The following is a 21,118-nucleotide window of genomic DNA, read 5'->3' on the forward strand; positions in this document are numbered from 1 at the left end:
TTTTATTTATTTAACCTTTATTTAACTAGGCAAGTCAGTTAAAAGAACAAATTCTTATTTACAATGACGGCAAACCAAAAGACAAAAGGCCTACTGCGGGGACAGGGCCTGGGATTTTAAAAAATTAATGCAATATAGATATAGGACAAAAAACACATCACAACAAGAGAGACACCTAAGACAACATAACAAGGCAGCAACACATAACACATCTTGGTAGCAACACAACATGACAACAACATGGTAGCAACACAATATGGTAGCAGCACAAAAACATGATACAAACATTCACTGTAAAAAATATTGTGCCCCTTTTAAAACATTTTTGGTAACTATTTGCATCAGGTTTTTAAGTAAATCCAACAAGGAGGATATTTTAAGTATAATACACTTCGCTTTAAGTGTATTACAAACTCAAATATATGAAGTGCAATCTACTAACTGGATCTCAAAAATTCCTTTCATTCAACTTAATTTTATCAGGTTCAGAACATTTTTGTTGTTGTTGACCTGCTTAAATCCTTCAAGTCCCAGAACTAATGTTATAAGTCTAATATACTTAATGTAATCAGTTACATAACTAATATTGTACGTTTAATTTCCTGAATTTACTCAGTATCGTAATTGATATTCTATGTTTTATCAACAAATGTATTTTACTCAGTTACTTATGGTACTCAGGTTAGTAAAATGTATTTAAATTGGGGTCCTACTACTCAAATATATACTCACAACTATACTTAAAAAGCTGATGCAAATAGTTACCTCAACATATTTAGGATAATTTACAAAAAAGTAGTATTTCTATATAAGGGAATATGCAAAAGAAACAAGTGTTCAACTTCAAACTTCCACATCTTTATTTTGAATAAAATAAATATTATAATTTTATAATTTCTTCAAACTTCAATCTCAAATTGTCCCTTAAACCCTACTCTTTAAGCAATCATATTTTGTCATCTGTAAGCATTCTGAGTATAACTACACCTTGCCTCATTAGGTAAAGTTACATCCAGATAGCTTGCACCTGACTACAAATACTTTTAAATCTTCACAACTGCATAAAGTTTAGGTGATAGTTTGGGATTAGCACTTTGACCTCACATCTTGTACAGTTTGGAAAAAAAATTCTGGTGGTCTGTGTGCCCCTTAACAACAAATAAATATTTTAACAGAAACATAAATTATCGATTTGTCTTAATAGACTTTACACAAAACACAATATGAACTTTAGCTCAAATACAACCTCATTCAAACGGTTTTAGATTAACCAAAACATGGGTTTTCAAAACATACATTGCACATATTGTTACAAAATATATGCCAAATTCTCCCTTAAACCTGACTCCATATGCACTAGTGAAGCCCATATGGACATATTTTTGACAGGTATAAGCATTCTGGGAATAACTCCACCATGCCTCCTTAGGTAAAGTTACATCCATATAGCTTGCACCTGACAAATAATCTCAGATATCCACTAGTGCATATGACTAAGTTTTAAAACAAAGCTGTTTTTTTAAACAGGAATTGACAATGTCTTTTATGACTTCACCTGACAAAGAGCATCATGTGAACTGTAGCTCCTATACCACCTAGCAACTAGCTTTTCAGCTTACTGAGTAGGGTTTAGACCACAGTATGTGTGGCCCTTTGAGAGTTCTCATAGGTATCTTTAGATATCTCTGAAAACAAGTAACTTCATCTTTAGAGCTTGGACGCGTGGGGAGGTCCTGAGATCATCAAGTTCCAAGAATAGTTTTTGGAACACCTCAAAGGTATACTTCAGTTCTTTGGGGTACTTTAGATTTTAGCCATAGATGAGGCCCATAAGCAAGGTACATGACTGTGTAACACTGCGAATACCAGCCAGGACCTCTGCTCCTTCGATGCAGATCCCATGCTCTATATTCTGGTCCAGATCCCATGCTCTATATTCTGGTCCAGATCCTTCACAGTGAACACCTTCATCACATGCTGAACAAGGTTCTCTCGGATCATGGTGTCGTCAGCATCCGGAATGAAAAAAATAACAGACTAGGCTACTAGATTAACTGTGCAACTTGAGAGGAGAGAGAGGGAAGATCTCATTTAGAGATAAATAAGGATACAAAAATAAAAAACTTTACCTTGTATTCTGTGATAAGTTCTTCAACCCTCTCACAGAGGTATATGATCAGGTCACGGATTACACTGTCTCTTCTTTCCTGGCTGGTGTTGCACTGTAATATGATGTTATACAAATAATTGCATTTAATACCGGCAAATAAATACACAGTACAACCTATATACTATTGTGAAAGTGTTACTGTGCATACCCCATACAGAACTTCCAAGGATTTTCTGCATGTCCTCCTTTACAGCACCTCCTTTTGTCTTAAACAAGTCCAATAGTTTTGGTGTATATTCGTCCAGCTTCTGGATAAAGGTGGACTCAAGAGCAACAGTTGTAATTCTTCTGAAGTCTTCCTTAATCTGAGAGAGAGGAGACGGGGGAGGAAACATCTTCTGATCAGATAAGGACAAAGGATGATCTGAGAGCCAGAATGCTACTAGGAAACCCCTCCCAAAGCATGTGCAGAGTGTGAATGTTTAGACTAATCTTTAATACATATTTAATTGTAGATTAGAATATTAGGTCAAGACAACACAAAATATTTAAATCAATATACATATTTACCTACATTGACTATTTTCATTCAGCTGTGTTTTGTACCTGAATGGGTTCAAACAAGGCTGGTTATCTATCTTTTAAGTCCTTCACAGGAAGAGCCTGAATGACATCTTGTCTTCGATATGAGAAGGTCTTTGCCATTTTGGCACTCACAATGTTGTGGTTGTCACGTATTTGTACTTCTCCCAGTAGCTCCACTCGCTCCCTCTACAGGGTCTCATCTGTTTCTCCAGCAGGGTGGGAGGTAATTTACCTCCGCCTTCTTTGTTTTGTTTATGTTCTTGGCAACGGGCTTGTCCTCTGGTGATTTTCTCTTGACAGAGTTCACTTCCAGTTCTAGGCAACCAATTCCTCTCAGTTTCGATCTGTAATTGCCCATCTTGTACTTTAGGCTGGTTTGCCATCCGTACAGGCCTGAGAAGGACCCAAGCTCTTTAACACATGGGTGCTTTTTTACCAAAGCTTCTGCAACCTGCCAAATTTGTAGCGTTGACAGATAGGCTGTAAACTGGAAGATCCTTTCAGACAGTTTTTCCAGGATGTCTGATTTCACAGGCAGATTGTTGAGTAGTGTTCCATCCTTCATGTGTGCTTCATTAGCTACCCCAAGAATGAGCTCTGTATCATAAGCAAAGCGGGGAACTTCAAACTCAGATGGCCACGGACTGGAGCGTTGGGAAGAGGTACTTTCTGAAGAGGACAATATCACAGTATCACGTGATCCAAGGCAGCACCTCTCATCTGATGTATCTGTGGAGATGTTATTGAGTTCTTGTACATTTAAAGTAATAAGAGGTGGGCCGTCAAGGTCAAGCACTTTGATGGTGTCTTTATCCTTTAGGTCTTCAGTATCAAGCAAAGAAAATAACTGATCTCCATATGCACTCTCCATGTATTGTAGAACAAATTATTTTTGAAGCTGAAATGTCTCTTGCACAATTGTGCCAAGCTCAGCCACAGTAGCAGGGATTCCAAAAGGCAATGTTAGCTTACGGATATCAGGGGCCCTCCAACAGGACCCATAGCCTGACGTTTCTGTTCTGTTGTAGCGAAAGTGATCCTGTCAAGAAAAAATTAATAAAAGTTATCAAAATGGGTATGTCAAACATTGGTATTCCATGAAATCGATATCAAGTGCTGCTTACTAGATCTCATAATAATAAACATGCAAAACCAAGCATTTCTATTCTACACCAAATATTACATTCGGTATGAGCTCTATGAGCAATGCATTGGTTTTAAACCCATGTATAAATACACCAAATTTAAAACTATTCAATTTTAAAAGATTGTTACCTAATATTACAGGCAAATATGGTGCTTCAGGGTTACCATGCACTTTTTGGCCAACAGCGTATGCTGTTAGTGGGTAGATGTCTGCCAATTCCTTTTGCTCAATGACCTTAAGCTTCTGTGTGGATTTCAGCTCAAACCCCCTAAGGTGCACATTATACCAAGCATTTTGAACACTTGGCAATAAAAGCGAGTTCACCATGAACAACGTTCATTATAAGTATTTCAACAAAGTCTGGTAGACCTCCAGTCGATCCGTAGGTTAGGATCATTCCAATGGAGTAGTTGGTACCATTGCAGGAAAGTGTGTTTGCCATCTGAACAAAAGTCTCATCTGGAAAAGAAAATTGTATCGCTTCCTTTATGTCATCCTTTAACACTTCCAAAGCAACAGTGGACAGCTTTGTGGCAGATAGGGCAGGCTTGACAAGATTGGTGCCATGCAGATGGTACGCAAGCATTAGTTGATGCTTCACTGCAAGAGACAGCAAAATGTTTTGAAAGCTGGTGGTCTGTCGAACAATCAGCTTAAAAACTGTTTAGCTTCAAAGCGCATAGTCCAAAAAGCTATAAGGGGTCCAAATGCCTTCATCAGCTGCGGGTAGGTAGTGTTCAATGAAATTATGTTTTGGGAATAAGACTATCCAGAGGAAAAACCTCTAAGAATCTATGCCTGTGCTCTGATATCTTGCTGTCAAGGTACCAAATTGATTATTCTGAGTGAATTGGCAAAACCACAAGTTCAACAATATCTTTGAGGTCCATAAGAATTTCCCATGGTGGTTCACCTACAGGTATTTTAGTTCCTATAATGAATGGAAGCAGATGCAGTAGGGCACTAGTTTTCATGAGCATTTCCTCCCATACTTATTTTCCTTGGATTCATCAAGTCAAGAGGAATTGGTTCTGGGCAGTCAGTTTTATCTATCCACTTACAGGGGAACTGTGTGCTAAGATTGTTGAGTTCCAACAGAGTAAAATATTTATTATTGATTAAAACCTTTAAGCACAATGCTAGTTCCAGAGGCACGATTCCCTCAAAAAAAAAATCATACAGCACATCTGGTGGATAGCCAGACAGTACATCAAAATGTTTCAGTTTCTCAGCCAAAGCACACTGCTTTTTCACACCATAGCAATGTTGGTTGTATTTTCTAAAACTGTCTGTATTTGTTCAGAATGTTGCTGCTTTGTTCTGGGTTGGAATGCCCCAGTTCTACCTTCTTTTACCTGGATCACAGATAGCTCTGCCAAACAGAACCTGCAGACATGCGTTGCACTAAAACCTTCTACAAATCCACCAATAGAGTGGGTTCCAAGATTATCTGCCGCCACACAAAAAACAGTGCCCTTCAGTATCTTTCCCAGCACAGGAATAAAAAGTCCTTCCTCCTCTAATTGTGCAAGATCTTTTAAAAGTGGCTCTAGCACCTTCCCATATCCATATGTTTTAACATCAGCAGCCTTGCAGAGAACAGCTAAGTAAATAGACTTGAGTGTAGACCTAAACTGTAATGGGACATTTTCCAACACCCAATAGACTCCTGTGATTTTGTGATTTTTGTGGGATGTTCCAAGGGGATTGCACACTTCAAAGTCATCAACATAGAGAAGTAAAGATAGGGTTAATTCATCTCCTGATAAACAGTAATTTTCTTTGAAATGTGTGCCATCATAAAAATACTCGTATCGAGAAAAACTCCTTTTTAAAGCTTTCTCCTGAATGTCATTGTTGCTCAATACTTGTAACAGTGACTGCAGAATAGGAACATACTGTAAACTTCTTCCTTTCTTTGCATCAAGTATATATTCTACCGGCTCCACCACAGAAACGTTTTCTTAAAAAACTGCTTCCTCTTGTACTGTGTGGCGAGGGGTCTATCCGCCCTGGCCTTAGTATTTTGTGTTTTCTTTATTATTTTGGTCAGGCCAGGGTGTGACATGGGTATTTATGTGGTGTGTTTTGTCTAGGGGGGTTTTGTAGGTTATGAGATTGTGGTTTAGTGAAGTAGTCTAGGTCTATGGTTGCCTAGAGTGGTTCTCAATCAGAGGCAGGTGTTTATCATTGTCTCTGATTGGGAACCATATTTAGGCAGCCATATTCTTTGAGTGTTTCGTGGGAGATTGTTCCTGTCTGTGTGTTTGTTTGCACCAAATAGGGCTGTTTTGGTTTTTCACGTTTTTGTATATTGTTTGTGTTTTCATCTTTGTTAAAGATGTTTACAAATAACCACGCTGCATTTTGGTCCTCCTCTCTTTCAACAGAAGAAAACCGTAACACTCATGGGATTTGTCTCACAGACATCTTGAACCTAATCTGAGATTATGTAATTGTCAATTACACAGCCATGTTTCCTTAAACAGGAATTAACAATGTATTTTATGACTGGACCTGACAGAGCACGATATAAACTGCAGTTCCTCTACTCTCTCATTGATACACTTGTTTGACACATTGTAAATACTTTCCAAGTTTAGTAAAAGGTGACATTTTTTGCTCAGTGTCATTTTGTAATTCTTGTTCTTCTATAGTTTCCTCTTCATGGACTTGTGTATTTGAATGGTCAATATGTTTTTGTATTATAAGTTCTAAAGTCGCCCAGAGAATGAGGATTGTGTTTTTGACTCCTATGAGATGCAAGCGTACCATATACATTTGTTCTGAATCCGCATTTGTCAGATACACAGAGGACATGCTTCTACACCTGCATTGCTTGCTGTTTGGGGGTTTAGGCTGGGTTTCTGTAAAGCACTTTGTGACATCAGCTGATGCAAGAAGGGCTTTAGAAATACATTTGATTGATTGATAGTTTCGTGTTTCTTTAGATGGTTTCCAAGGTGTTAAAAAAAAAAATTGTTGAAAAACTGCAAGCCCTGCAAATTTCACATTTTGAAAGAAAAGACCTCTCCTGGCCTTACTGACTTGCCAGTTGCCTTGACAAATGTATCTTAAGGGAACCCCATGTTTTGAAGGAACATATGCAATCTGGGTGGAGGCAGGGCAGTGTTCGATTATGTCCATGCCTCAATCTATAGTGCTTCAAAAGTTCTGTTTATTTGAATGCAGCAAAACTGCAGATCATTGCATCTTACATTGCATGTGCTGCCTGATCCCTACGGAATTAAGATACAATCAATTATTTTTGTGTATATATAAGCTTAAAACATTATTACTAACATCCCATATGCTATCTCATTCTAAAATAAGGAAGACACACATTGTCAATACCTGCCTGGGCGACAACGCATTGTGTAAAACACTAATAGGGCCCTATGAAATACTTTTGCTGTTTTATTTTCTGAAATTCCGTCTTAACTTTTTGTTGCCTAACTTGTTCAATCCATCTGGTTTATTTAAAAATACAGGATATATCTAATACCTATTATTCACACTAATGTTGGGAAACTGTAATAAAAAATATCCTGCGTATCCTGTCCGAGGGGTACCGTGTATTCTGATTAAATTTCTGGATTCTGCATTGCGGAAATCATAGTTCTTTACAAGCCCTAATGTGAGCTACAATCAAAAAACAGACATTTGAAGATATTTACATACCGTGTCAATGTATTCTGGAAAATATGGTCTGTCCAGTACTCAGGAACATCTGAATACGTGAATACCTATAACGTTACCTAAAAAAGAAAAGTTGTATTAAAATCTATGACAATGTCAGGAAAATAAAACTCAACTTCAGCTTTAGATAGCTAGCAGAAACATCTCAATCCTAGCTGATTTGGAAGAGCTGCTTGTTATCTATCTTACTAGCCAGCCCAGTTATTTCATTTAGCTAGTTTGGCTGTTAGATTGACTAAATGGCTTCTGCACAATGTCAAGGTTTGCACTGCTTCCTTGAACATGTTGTGAATATGTGAACAACAAGGTTTCTGCAAGGACAGGTGTAGCTAGATAGCTAGCTACGTATTGTTCGTTCCTGTCTCTGCCTGGCTAGCTTGCCTAGCAGGCAAACATTAAATTGCATGGGCACCATGTTTTCTGCACTGCTAACTTACTAGCTAAATTAGTAGCATGCCCACCACTAGCTAACTATAGACATCACGGCCGTTAACTAGCTAGCTTATCAACGTGCAAATATAACATGCTCTGGCAATATAGCTAGCTAAAGGCTTTTCGTAACTTAATAATATTATCTAACGTTTTCCACAAATATTTTTGAAATTTCGTCGAAAATATGTGTAGACAGATCCAAACTACATTCCAAGTTATAATTGGGTCCTTACTTGCCTCATGGCCATTCCAGAGGAGAAAGATCAAGACAAAGTCTGTTGAAATGTTCCAAGCACAATTGACATTCAGAACTAGATTTAGCATGTCAGTCCAACATAATGATACTTTGAATATCATATTTTTAAGTTGTTGGTTGTTACTTAGAAATATTTGTTCTAATTTAGCAGCATAATATCTTTGATTTTTATTTGCAAATGAGTCTTTTTCCAACACATAAATTAAGTATTATATTCCAAAATGTAAGGAAAACCAAAAACCTATTATTTTAAGAAAAAAATCATTGATTTTCTTTTGCAATATTTACTAAGCCCGTGGTTCATTTTTTACAGTGTTATTGGGCAAAGTCAACAGCACAAAGGTCAAGAAGGTAGAGACAACAATACATCATACAAAGCAGCCACAACTGTCAGTAAGAGTGTCTTTGAATTAAGAGATTGAGATAAAACTGTCCAGTTTGAGTGTCTGTTGCAGCTCGTTCCTGTCACTAGCTGCAGCGAACTGAAAAGAGGAGCGACCCAGGGATGTGTGTGCTTTGGGACCTTTAACAGAATGTGACTGGCAGAACGAGTGTTGTATGTGGAGAATGAGGGCTGCAGTAGATATCTCAGATAGGGAGTGAGGCCTTAAGAGGGTTTTATAAATAAGCATCAACCAGTGTGTCTTGCAACAGGTATACAGAGATGACCGGTTTACAGAGGAGTAGAGTGCAGTGATGTGTCCTATAAGGAGCATTGGTGGCAAACTGATGGCCGAATGGTAAAGAACATCTAGCCGCTCGAGAGCACCCTTACCTGCCGATATATAAATAGTCTCCGTAATCTAGCATGGGTAGGATGGTCATCTGAATCAGGGATAGTTTGGCAACTGGGATGAAAGAGGAGTGATTACAAGAGGAAACCAAGTCTAGATTTAAACTTAGCCTGCAGCTTTGATATGTGCTGAGAGAAGGACAGCACTATCTAGCCATACTCCCAAGTACTTGTATGAGGTGAGTACCTCAAGCGCTAAACCCTCAGAGGTAGTAATAACACCTGTGGGAAGAAGGGCCTTCTTACCAAAACACATGACCTTTGTTTTGGAGGTGTTCAGAACAAGGTAAGGGTAGTGTCACTTTCGTTTAGAGATGGATTGGACCAAAGTGCAGCGTCGTAGACGTACATTTAACTTTTATTTAAATGACACTGAAACAACAACAAAACCTAATGTAACTCTACATGCAGTGCAGAAAGCAACTACACACAAACAAGATCCCACAAACTAAAGGTGGAAAAAAGGCTGCCTAAGTATGATCCTCAATCAGAGACAACGATAGACAGCTGCTTCTGATTGGGAACCATACCCACCCAAATCACACCCTGACCTAACCAAATAGAGAAATAAAAAGGCTCTCTAAGGTCAGAACGTGACAGGTAGAGAAAGCTTGTTGGACACTAAGAAAGCTTTGTTGTAGAGCATTTAACACACAATTTGGGGAGGGGCCAGCTGAGTATAAGTCTGTATCATCTGCATATAAATGGATGCGAGAGCTTCCTACTGCCTGAGCTATGTTGTTGATGTCAATTGAGAAAAGCGTGGGGCCTAGGGTTGAGACAGCAAATTTTCTGACTTTATACACTGCACTCTTTGAGAGAGGTAGTTAGCAAACCAGGCCAAAGACCCCTCAGAGACACCAATACTCCTTAGCCGGAACACGAGAATGGAATGATCTACCATATCAAAAGCTTTGGCCAAGTCAATAAAAATAGCAGCACAATATTGCTTAGAATCAAGGGCATTGAGGACCTTTAAGGTTGCAGTGACACATCCATAACCTGAGTAGAAACCAGACTGCATTCCCGAGAGAATACTATAGACATCAAGAAAGCCAGTCAGTTGATTATTGACAAGTTTTTCCAACACTTTTGATAAACAGGGCAAACTAGAAATAGGCCTATAACAGTTAGGATCAGCTTGATCTCCCCCTTTAAATAAAGGACGAACTGTGGCTGCCTTCCAATCAATGGGAACCTCCCCAGAAAGGAGAGACAGGCTTTGCGTTGATAGGGGCAGCAACCTTAAAGAAGAAAGGGTCTAAAGTTTGGGGTCAAGTTTAAGGAGCTCCTTTAGCACCTCGGACTCAGTGACTGCCTGCAGGGTGAAACTTTGTAGCGGGGCAGGGGAAAAAGAGGGAGAAGCATCGGGGATAGTTGCATTAGATGGGGTGGGAGATGAGGAAATGTTGGATGGGCAAGGAGGCATGGCTGAGTCAAATAGGAATCCTGACTTAATGAAGTGGTGATTAAAGACCTCAGCCATGTGCTTCTTGTCTGTAACAGCCACATCATCAACATTAAGGGACATGGGCTGCTGTGAGGAGGAGGGTTTATTCTCCAGGTCCTTAACCGTTTTCCAGAACTTCTTGGGGTTAGACCCACAGAGAAAGAACTGCTCCTTAAAGTAACTCACTTTGGCCTTCCGGATAGCCTGAGTGCACTTATTTCTCATTTGCCTGAACGATAGCCAGTCAGTCTAAGTATGCATGTGCCAAGCCTTTCGCCAAATGCAATTCCTGAGGTGGAGTAACTCTGCAAGATCACGGTCGAACCAGGGGCTGAACCTGTTTTTAATTCTCATTCTCACGGGGGCGTGTTTGTTAACAATACCACTGAAAATAACAAAAAAGAAGGTCCAAGCTTCTTCGACAGAGGGGATCAAGCTGATGCTATATCATTTTACAGAGGCCAGTTCATGCTTGCTTCAGGCTTGCTCATTAAAGTTTTTTAGCAAGCGTCTATGACAAATCAGGACAGGTCGTTTCCCTCACAGGCCTTACAAACACAGGCTGTAAAATAGTGATCACTAAGGTCATTACAGAAAACACCAGACTGATACCTATCAAGATTATTTGTAAGGATAACATTAAGGAGAGTAGCCTTTTCTAGGTATTTGGAGTCATACCTTGTGGGATTGGTGATAATCTGAGAAAGATTTAGGGAGTCCCATTGCTTTAGGACTTGGTCCCGTGGTTTAAGCATGTCCCAGTTTAGGTCACCTAGTAGGACAAATTCAGACTTAGTGTAAGGGGCCAGGAGAGAGCTTAGGGCATGTAGGGTACAGGCCGGGGCTGATGGAGGACGATAGCACCCAGCAACAGTCAACAAAGAGCTATTTGAAAGTTTCATGCTTAAAACCAGCATATCAAATTGTTTGGGGACAGACTTTGTGGAGACAACTGAGCACTGAAGGTGATCCTTGGTAAAGATTGCCACTCCCCCACCTTTGGAAGATATGTCTTGCAGAAAAAGGTTATAACCAGAAGGGTTAACATCAGTATTCAAAACACTCTTCCTTAACCACGTCTCAGTAATGACCAACACATCTGGATTGGAGCTGTGAACCCACACTTTCAATTGATCCATTTTAGGTAATAAGCAGAAATCAGTGAAGCAGATATCAGAGCGCAAGTCAGAATTGGGGCTAGCAACAGTAGGTGCACATTTCTAGATATCATCAACAGTAATAGAATCAAGGCACGGCATAGTACAGGTAGAGCTCTGCAGTGCTGATTTATGACATCTGAATGTGCATCAGATGGGGCAGCAGGGTAGCCTAGTGGTTAGAGTGTTGGACTAGTAACCCGAAGGTTGCAAGTTCAAAAACCCCTGAGCTGACAAGGTACAAATCTGTTGTTCTGCACCTGAACAGGCAGTTAACCCACTGTTCCTAGGCCATCATTGAAAATAAGAATTTGTTCTTAACTGACTTGCCTAGTAAAATAAAGGTAAAACAATGTTTTTTAAAGACGGCAACAACATCTTATTGTACAGCAATTTAATCAGGTAACATGAATACAAAGGACAGTGGGGTGGCAGGTAGCTGAGTAGTTAAGAGTGTTAGACTAGTAACCGAAAGGTTGCTAGATTGAATCCCTGAGCTGACAAGGTAAAAATCTGTTGTTCTGCCCCTGAACAAGGCAGTTAACCCACTGTTCCTAGGCCGTCATTGAAAATAAGAATGTATTCTTAACTGACTTGCCTAGTTAAATAAAGGTGAAATAAAAACAAAGACTATTGAAATGCTACATGTGGACTACGGTGGACTTGGTATTTTTATTGATATGGTAAAAAATTGTACAGCAGAGGAGAAGTAGAAGAAAATTGAATGCTGCTGAACGTTTTTTGGGCGTTGTGATTTCACAGCCGAGCCAGTGCAGGAAATCCTGTCGGTGAATGTTCCGCCATCACAGGCCCCTGAGCTTGTGTAGGGATGTATTTAGCAGTGGACTGTGATTGAAGAGGTGGGATGGTTTTTCTTAGTTGACGTGTTTAATTTTGTAATATGTCGTTTTTCCCATTTCCCGTAATGTTTTTTTGTGTCTTATTCAATACCCCGTCCAGCTGGTGGTGGTAATGCAACATTAACATTGGATGCCAACCGCCCTTAAACCCCATCGAAGAAGAAAAATTAATCACTTCTCTTGAACATGGTTTCGTCTTTTTGGAGAGATGTCGTAGGGGTTGGTCTATTTGCCCTGGCTCATGCTGCTTTCTCAGCGGCACAACGTAAGTGCGATACAATAAGGTACACATATCTGTCCTTTTATTAAGCTGTTTAGATCAAAATACACAGTCATATCAACCATGCAGTGTGCTGCGGCCTGTTAACTTGCTCGTGCAAGCTAACTTTCGTTAAACATAAACCAAACCAGTTTATCAAGCGAGGAAGAATTATCCTTAAACCAGATGGCTAACTACTAGCTAGCGATTTAGCATGTCATGTTATTGGCACAGTATGCAGCTAGCTGGTACCGTCGGGAAAGAACATGTTTTAGTTCACAGACACGTTGATGTGTCCCAAAGCTACTGGCGTTACAGTAGCTAGCTAGCTAACACTGTCTTGCTGCCAACGCGGTCTGTTAGCTGTACGTGACTTTATATTAACACGTACTCAATTGAAAACAAGGAATCAAATCAAGGTTTATTGGTCGCGTACACAATTTAGCGGGTGTAGCGAAATCGTTATCCTAACAATACATTTGAATTGTCTTACATTTTACTGCAAGGGGAAAAACGACAGGGAATCAAGAACTGCGGGTAATCCAATGCAATCTACGTATGTAGTACTATGTGAGAATTTACACAAGATCAGCTAGAATTGAATGTAAAAAAGTAAATGCACTACCGTCCAGAAAATTAGAAATGTCCTTGTTTTTTTAAAGAAAAAGGGATTTTTTTTTGTCCATTAAAATAACACCAGCTTGATCAGAAAGACATTGTAGACATTGTCAATGTTGTAAATGACTATCGTAGCTGACATTGAGTGGCTGCTGCCAACACACTGACTCAACTCCAGCCACTTTAATAATGGGAATTGATGGGAAATTATGTAAAATATATCACTAGCCACTTCAAACAATGCTACCTAATGTAATGTTTACATACCCTACATTATTCATCTCATGTATAGGTATATACTGTACTCTATATCATCTACTGCATCTTTATGTAACACATGTATCACTAGCCACTTTAACTATGCCACTTTGTTTACATACTCATCTCATATGTATATACTGTACTCGATACCATCTACTGTATCTTGCCTATGCCGCTCTGTACCATCACTCATTCATTATCTTTATGTACATATTCTTTATCCCCTTACACTTGTTTCTATAAGGTAATTGGAATTGTTAGCTAGATTACTTGTTGGTTATTACTGCATTGTCGGAACGAGAAGCACAAGCATTTCGCTACACTCACATTAACATCTGCTAACCATGTGTATGTGACAAATAAAATTTGATTTGATTTATAACCTTTCTGCAATTGTTAGCACAGCTGAAAACTGCTGTTCTGATTAAAGAAGCAATAAAACTGGTCTTCTTTAGACTGAGTATCTGGAGCATCAGCATTTGTGGGTTCGATTACAGGCTCAAAATGGCCAGAAACAAAGACCTTTCTTCTGAAACTCGTCAGTCTATTATTGTTCTGAGAAATGATTGCTGTTCCATGCGAGAATTGCAAAGAAACTGAAGATCTTGTACAATGCTGTGTACTACTCCATTCACAGAACAGCGATAACTGTCTCTAACCAGAATAGAAAGAGGAGTTTTTATTTTTCCTTTTATTTTACTAGGCAAGTCAGTTAAGAACAAATTCAAATTCTTATTTTCAATGACGGCCTAGGAACAGTGGGTTAACTGCCTGTTCAGGGGCAGAACAACAGATTTGTACCTTGTCAGCTCGGGGATTCGAACTTGCAACCTTTCGGTTACTAGTCCAATGCTCTAACCACTAGGTTACCCTGCCGCCCCAAAGTGGGAGGTCCCGGTGCACAACTGAGCAAGATCAAAATACACAGTCATATCAACCATGCAGTGTGCTGCGGCCTGTTTACGAGTGCGTGCAAGCTAACTTTCGTTAAACATAAACCAAACCAGTTTATCAAGCGAGGAAGAATTATCCTTAAACCATGCCTCACAAGTCCGCTACTGGCAGCTTCATTAAATAGTACCTGCAAAACACCAGTCTCAAAGGCAACAGTGAAGGCGATGCTGGCTTTCCAGGATGCTGGCCTTCTAGGCACTGTATGTCAATAATCCAGTGTAAATAAAATACAATGTACAGTAGAAATATTATGAGCTATGTCGGGGATACAGTATTTAAATACTGTGTGAAATGGGAAATGACGAGTGGTTTAATATCTATGGTGTGGGACAGCATTGGCTTTGTGTATGTGTTTGTGAGTATGTAGTGTGTGTGTTTTGTGTGAGTAAGCATCACCTGGTAGACGGCTAGCGATAGCTGTTCAACAGTGATGGCCTGGTAATACAAGCTGTTTTTTAGCCTCTCGGTCTGAGCGAAGATGCAGCAGTCCTGTCTCTGTTGGGCGATAGCTGAGTGAACAGTCAGTGGCTCGGGACAGTCGGGGGGCTGAGGTCCTTAATGATCTTCTTGGCCTTCCTTTGACATAATTTTCTGTAGATGTCCAGGAGGGCAGGCAGCATTGTGATGTGTTGGGCTGCCTGCACCACCCTCTGGAGAGCTGTGCGGTTGAGGGCAGATCAGTTGCCGTACCAGGCGGTGATGCAGCCTGACAGAATGCTCTAATGGTGCAGCTGTAGAGTTCGTGAGGGTCTTAGTGGCAGTGTTGTGTTCGAGACCACCTAAACTGAGACTGATTCAAGTCAGAACCGGGAGACCGGCTAGGGGTCTGAGACTTCCCCCAGTCACCATTTATTAATAGTGAGCATGCAACTTTCAAACAATGTACCCCACTCTTCCCTACCAGCGAGTCAAGGAAATTCTGATGAACTTGAGGATATTTTTCAACGAAAGTAAAGAACAGTAATGTACAAGTAAAGTAGGAAGCCCAGGTTTCAATAGACAATAAGATATTGTGTCGTGAAGGAGTGTGACTACATTAGCCTGGTGAAGTGGTTTTATGGGCTGGCTGAATGGGAGCTGATAATTATTAGTTTTCACTCCACTGGTCTCGGTAAGTAAGAAATGACTAGTTGTCATTTTCCGAGACCAAGTCAAGACAGGGTATAAATGTATCCAACACAGAGACAAAACCGAGACCGGTCTCGAGTACTACACCACTGATTAGGGGCCATGGCTATTTTTTTTTTTAGCTGCCTGAGGTTGTAGAGACACTTTTGTGCCTTCACCACGATGTCGGTGTGGCGAGACAATTTCAGGTCCTCAGTGATGTGCGCTCTGAGGAACTTAAAGCTTTTGAATAGAGGTCAACCGATTATGATTTTTCAACGCCGATACCGATTATTGGAAGACAAAACAGGGTCCGATACCGATTAATCGGTCAATTTTTTTTATGTATATATATATATATATTATTTTTTTTGTAATATTGACAATTGCAACAATACTTAATGAACAATGACCACTTTTATTTTAACTTAATATAATACATATTATGGGCTTTTGGATGGATGTTCTTAAGGTGATTCCACAGGTTGGTGGTATTTCTTGATTTAACCGTTGCTGACCCCATGCTTGTCTTTATCACAAACAAGACACCTTGCTTTCCCTGGTGCCAATTCCATGTAATAGTCCCACACTGGTCCTCTGCTTTTCTCTGCCATCTGTAAAACACACACACAGCTCTGAAGTGACAATGATACTGGAGAGTCTGCTTAGGAGACAAATACTCAACTGTTTGAATAAAAAGAGTTTAAGTTGCCTGTGATGAATGTTGAAAACAAACTGTAATTTCTATATGCCGGAAATCCTATTTTAATAATGGACATGGTAAGAATTGACTACCAAAGTGCGAGTCATAATTCCCATGACACCTAGCAAAATCTGAAAAGCGGTTCCTTCATTCATTTATTCCATAGGATATTTTTAGATTAACTTAAAATAAGGTCTGTTTTGTGTAGGCTTATAACACCTTGCCAATTTTATAACTGTGTAGATATCCATAGGACAAGGTAACTCTGATCAATATTGGCTAAATATAAGCAAAGATCTTTTTTTTTTTTTGAAAAGTGGATTTATGAAAATATTTATCCTAGTGAGATTTACACGGGTATCAAAACGCCTAGGCGGTTTAAGCCTGCACGAAACACAGACCTTATTTGAATTAGATCAAAACATTCTCTATGGAAGACATGAACGGTAAAATAACGAAGGAACCCCTTCAAGTTCAGCCGCAAGTTATTACAGAAATTATAACGCGTTGACTATTTCTCTCTAAACCATATACCTTTGACTATTACGAGCCTGCTGCTGCCTACCACCCCTCAGACTGCTCTATAAAATATCAAATCATATCCTTAACTATAATAAACACACAGAAATACGAGCCTTAGGTCAAATCCGGAAACTTATCACCTCAAACAAAACGTTTATTCCGTTCTGTATTTTTTTCTAACGGGTGGCATCCATGAGTCTAAATAGTCCTGTTACATTGCACAACCTTCAATGTTATGTCAAATTCTGGCAAATTAGTTTGCAAAGAGCCAGGCAGCCCAAACTGTTGCATATACCCTGACTCTGCGTGCAATGAACGCAAGAGAAGTGACACAATTTCACCTGGTTAATATTGCCTACTAACCTGGATTTATTTTGGAAAAATGTGCAGGTTTAAAAAATATATAATTGTGTATTGATTTTAAGAAAGGCTTTGATATTTATGGTTAAGTACACATTGGAGCAACGACAGTTGTTGATGGTTTTTTATGAGATAAGTTTAACGCTAAGTTTGTAACTTACCTTGGCTTACTGCATTCGCGTAACAGGCAGTCAGTCTCCTCGTGAGGCAGGTGGTTAGAGCGTTGGACTAGTTAACTGTAAGGTTGCAAGATTGGATCCCCGAGCTGACAAGGTAAAAATCTGTCGTTCTGCCTCGTTCCTAGGCCGTCATTGAAAATAAGAATGTGTTGTTTAACTGACTTGCCTAGTTAAATAAAGGTATAAAAAAAATAATCGGCGCCCAAAAATACCGACTTCCAATTTATGAAAACTTGAAATCGGCCCAAATTAATCGGCCGTTCCAATTAATCGTCCGACCTCCACTTTTGACCCTATCCACTGCGGCCCTGAGGATCGGGTGTGATTTCTCTTCTGTCTCCTGTAGTCCAGGATAAGCTCCTTCGATTTGTTAAGAGAAAGGTTGTTTTCCTGGCTCTGACCTACTCCCTGTAGTCTCTCGTTGTTAGTATTCAGGCCTACCACTCTTGTGTAGTCAACAAACTTGATTTAGTTATAGTCGTGCATGGCCACAGTCATGGGTGAACAGAGAGTACAGGAGGGGGCTAAGCACATCCGTGGAGGAGGGGGTGGCTCTGTGTTGTGGATCAGTGTACGGAGTCATTTCCTACCCTCACCACCTGGTGTCGTCCCGTCAGGAAATCCAGGATCCAGTTGGAAGCTATGCTCCAAAAGCCAAAGTACTAACCGTTACGCAAGTTAGCTTGCCGCTTGCAACATCTGCTATGGATGCAGTGAGACTAGCTACCCACTTGATTTTGTCTCAGCTGTAGCCACATTGATTCCAGTGTGATAAATGTTGTTCTATTCCCCCACCAGATCGATCCTACATGCGTCTGACAGAAAAAGAAAATGAAACCCTACCGATAGATGTAAGTGATTTAATACTAAATAGCAAGTAAGTTATTCCATTCTTTGATGTAGATCCATTCTATTAATTGTACCGTTTTGACTAAACATATTTCAAAAGAAAAATATATCTATTGTTTTAATTTTGTTTTTCAGATTGTTTTACAGACTTTATTAGCTTTTGTTCTGACCATTTATGGTATTGTCCACATCTCTGGAGAGTTTAAAGATATGGATGCATCCTCAGAGCTGAAAAACAAGTAAGCCTTCATTTCAGTAATTATATTTATTATGGATCCCCATTAGCTCAACAGCTACTCTTTCTGGGGTCCAGCAGAATTGAGACAGTTATACAATTTTAAAAACATTACAATACATTTCACAAAAGATTTCACAACACATTAAGTGTGTGCCCTCAGGCCATGCCACTACTACCACATATCTACAACTCAAAATCCATGTGTGTGTCTCTTCACAGTCCCCACTGTTGCATGTGGTGTATTTTTATCTGTTTTTTTTATCTGATTCTACTGCTGTATAAGTTACTTGATGTTGAATAGAGTTCCATGTAGTCATGGCTTTATGTAGTACTGTGTGCCTCCCATAGTCTGTTCTGGACTTGGGGACTGTGAAGAGACCTCTGGTGGCATGTCTTGTGGGTGTTTGCATGGGTGTCCGAGCTGTGTGCCAGTAGTTTAGACAGACAGCTCGACGCATTCAACATGTCAATACTTCTCACAAATACAAGTAGTGATGAAGTCAATCTCTCCTCTACTTTGAGCCATGAAATTGACATGCATATTATTAATGTTAGCTCTCCGTGTACATTTAAGGGCCAGCTGTCCTGTTCTGTGCCAATTGTAATTTTCCGAGTTCCCTTTATGTGGCAGCTGACCACACAAATGAACAGTAGTCCAGGTGCGACAAAACTAGGTCCTGTAGGACCTGCCTTATTGATAGTGTTATTAAGAAGGCAGAGCAGCACTTTATCATGGACAGACTTCTCGCCATCTTAGCTTCTGTTGTAGATACACTACAGTTGAAAAGTTTGGGGTCACTTAGAAATGTCCTTGTTTTTGAAAGAAAGGCAAAACATTTTTGTACATTAAAATAACATCTAATCGATCAGAAATCCAGTTTAGACATTGTTAATGTTGTAAATGACGATTGTAGCTGGAAACGGCCAATTAAAAAAATAATAATAATAAAAGAAAATGATGGAATATCTACATAGGCGTACAAGAGGCCCATTATCAGCAACCATCACTCCTGTGGTCCAATGGCACGTTGTGTTAGCTAATCCAAGTTTATCATTTTAAAAGGCTAATTGATCATGAGAAAAACATTTTGCAATTATGTTGGTACAGCTGAAACTGTTTTTCTGATTAAAGAAGCAATAAAACTAGCCTTTAGACTAGTTGAGTATCTGGAGCATCAGCATTTGTGGGTTCAATTACAGGCTCAAAATGGTCAGAAACAAAGACCTTTCTTCTGAAACTCGTCAGTCTGTTCTTGTTCTGAGAAATGATGGCTATTCCATGTGAGAAATTGCCAAGAAAATGAAGATCTCGTACAATGCTGTGTACTACTCCATTCACAGAACACCGTGAACTGGCTCTCACCAGAATAGAAAGAGGAGTGGGAGGCCCCGGTGCACAACTGAGCTAGAGGACAAGTACATTACAGTGTCTAGTTTGAGAAACAGACACCTCACAAGTCCTCAACTGGCAGCATCATTAAATAGTACCTGCAAAACACCAGTCTCAACATCAACAGTGAAGAGGTGACTCCAGGATGCTGGCCTTCTGGCCACCCCATTCTGAAACCGACTGCAGCTCTTTGTTAAGTGTTGCAGGGATTTCACTTGTTGTTGTAGTTGGCATGTATAGTGTTGCAAATCAGCATAATAATTGACTTGCCTATATGAGTAGCCCTATTGTTGACCTATCGCACTGAAAACATAATCATAAGTATAGTTCAAACTACTCACTGCCCTCTTCTCATTTTTTAGGACGTTTGACACATTGAGGAACCACCCGTCTTTCTACATGTTCAATCATCGTGGTAGGGTGCTCTTCTGCTCTCCCAACCGAGAGGTCTCCAACATCCCAAACGCAGAGGCCCTGCGAAACCCCCTTCGGCTACGCAAGCTGAAGCATTTGCACTGAGACTTGCCTTCCCCACCCACATGTCTTTATTTCTGTGCACAGATAAGCTTTTTGGTTAGAACCCACAAAGTAATTTCTTCTACTTTTAATTTGCCTTAGTACATATATTAATATGCTGTACAAATGTGCATCTCCTCCCATAAAAGTGGTTACCATATTTAACTCCTGACTGTCAACCAACCCTACAGTTTTTCAGGCAGATTTGTTTGTATATAATTGTAATTGCTTAGAAGTAAACGGATTTGACACATCTTCCCCTTACTTTGGTAAGGGTAGGGTAAGCTGTATGTGTCAAATCCTTTAAGACTTCTTCCTAAGCAAGTGTTCCCCTTTTTTGGACAAGGGGCATGATGTTTTGTTTACCACAATACAGCTGTCGGGAACTATTTATTTCTTTTTTTATCTGCAGATATGAGATTTTGTTTTATCTAATAAAAAGTCTACACTTCTATTGAGATAATTCATGACCTGATCTCCTGGAGTTTAAAGTTAGGCTTTGGTGCTTATTCTGTATGCAATAAAGTTACCACGGTCATTGAAGTCACAAAGGTCAAGCCTGAAGGATGCAGCATGGAAAGCAGAGTAAGTCAGTGTTAGAGCAATGCTAATGATACTGTGAACACAAAGTAGAGACTAATGGTACATTTGTTTGGGCAGTGTTTTTTTTATT

The 21,118-nt window shown here is 39.7% G+C and overlaps 1 protein-coding gene and 1 long non-coding RNA gene across 3 annotated transcripts; one reads left to right on the forward strand and one right to left on the reverse strand.

Moving 5' to 3' along the window:
• LOC112245400 lies at positions 1-8,284 on the reverse strand. Of its 2 annotated transcripts, none has more exons than XR_002952728.2 (5): positions 8,207-8,284; positions 7,524-7,600; positions 3,668-3,734; positions 2,319-2,475; positions 1-2,222 (listed from the first exon to the last, which is right to left on the reverse strand). It is a non-coding gene; the product is annotated as an uncharacterized LOC112245400 (long non-coding RNA). The 2 variants fall into 2 exon arrangements; XR_006082047.1 differs by having other exon boundaries at positions 2,717-3,734.
• Positions 8,285-12,391: 4,107 nt separating this feature from the next.
• Positions 12,392-20,897, forward strand: LOC112234723 (ER membrane protein complex subunit 5). The gene is made up of 5 exons (XM_024402994.2): positions 12,392-12,489; positions 12,590-12,754; positions 18,251-18,303; positions 18,437-18,540; positions 20,292-20,897. Exons 2-5 carry the CDS (start codon positions 12,676-12,678, stop codon positions 20,446-20,448), a joined length of 393 nt encoding a protein of 130 aa, XP_024258762.1. The 5' UTR covers positions 12,392-12,489; positions 12,590-12,675; the 3' UTR covers positions 20,449-20,897.
• The last annotated feature ends 221 nt before the right edge of the window (positions 20,898-21,118 follow it).

This window comes from Oncorhynchus tshawytscha, linkage group LG03 (genome assembly GCF_018296145.1).
Source record: "Oncorhynchus tshawytscha isolate Ot180627B linkage group LG03, Otsh_v2.0, whole genome shotgun sequence".
In the NCBI taxonomy this organism is placed as follows: Eukaryota; Metazoa; Chordata; class Actinopteri; order Salmoniformes; family Salmonidae; genus Oncorhynchus; species Oncorhynchus tshawytscha.

Excerpts from the sequence above, each read along its gene's own strand:
- LOC112234723 (XM_024402994.2), top strand. The coding sequence starts at position 12,676 with ATGGTTTCGTCTTTTTGGAGAGATGTCGTAGGGGTTGGTCTATTTGCC. Across the intron at positions 12,755-18,250 it reads TGCTTTCTCAGCGGCACAAC|ATCGATCCTACATGCGTCTG; the intron begins GTAAGTGCGATA and ends TTCCCCCACCAG. Across the intron at positions 18,541-20,291 it reads TCCTCAGAGCTGAAAAACAA|GACGTTTGACACATTGAGGA; the intron begins GTAAGCCTTCAT and ends CTCATTTTTTAG.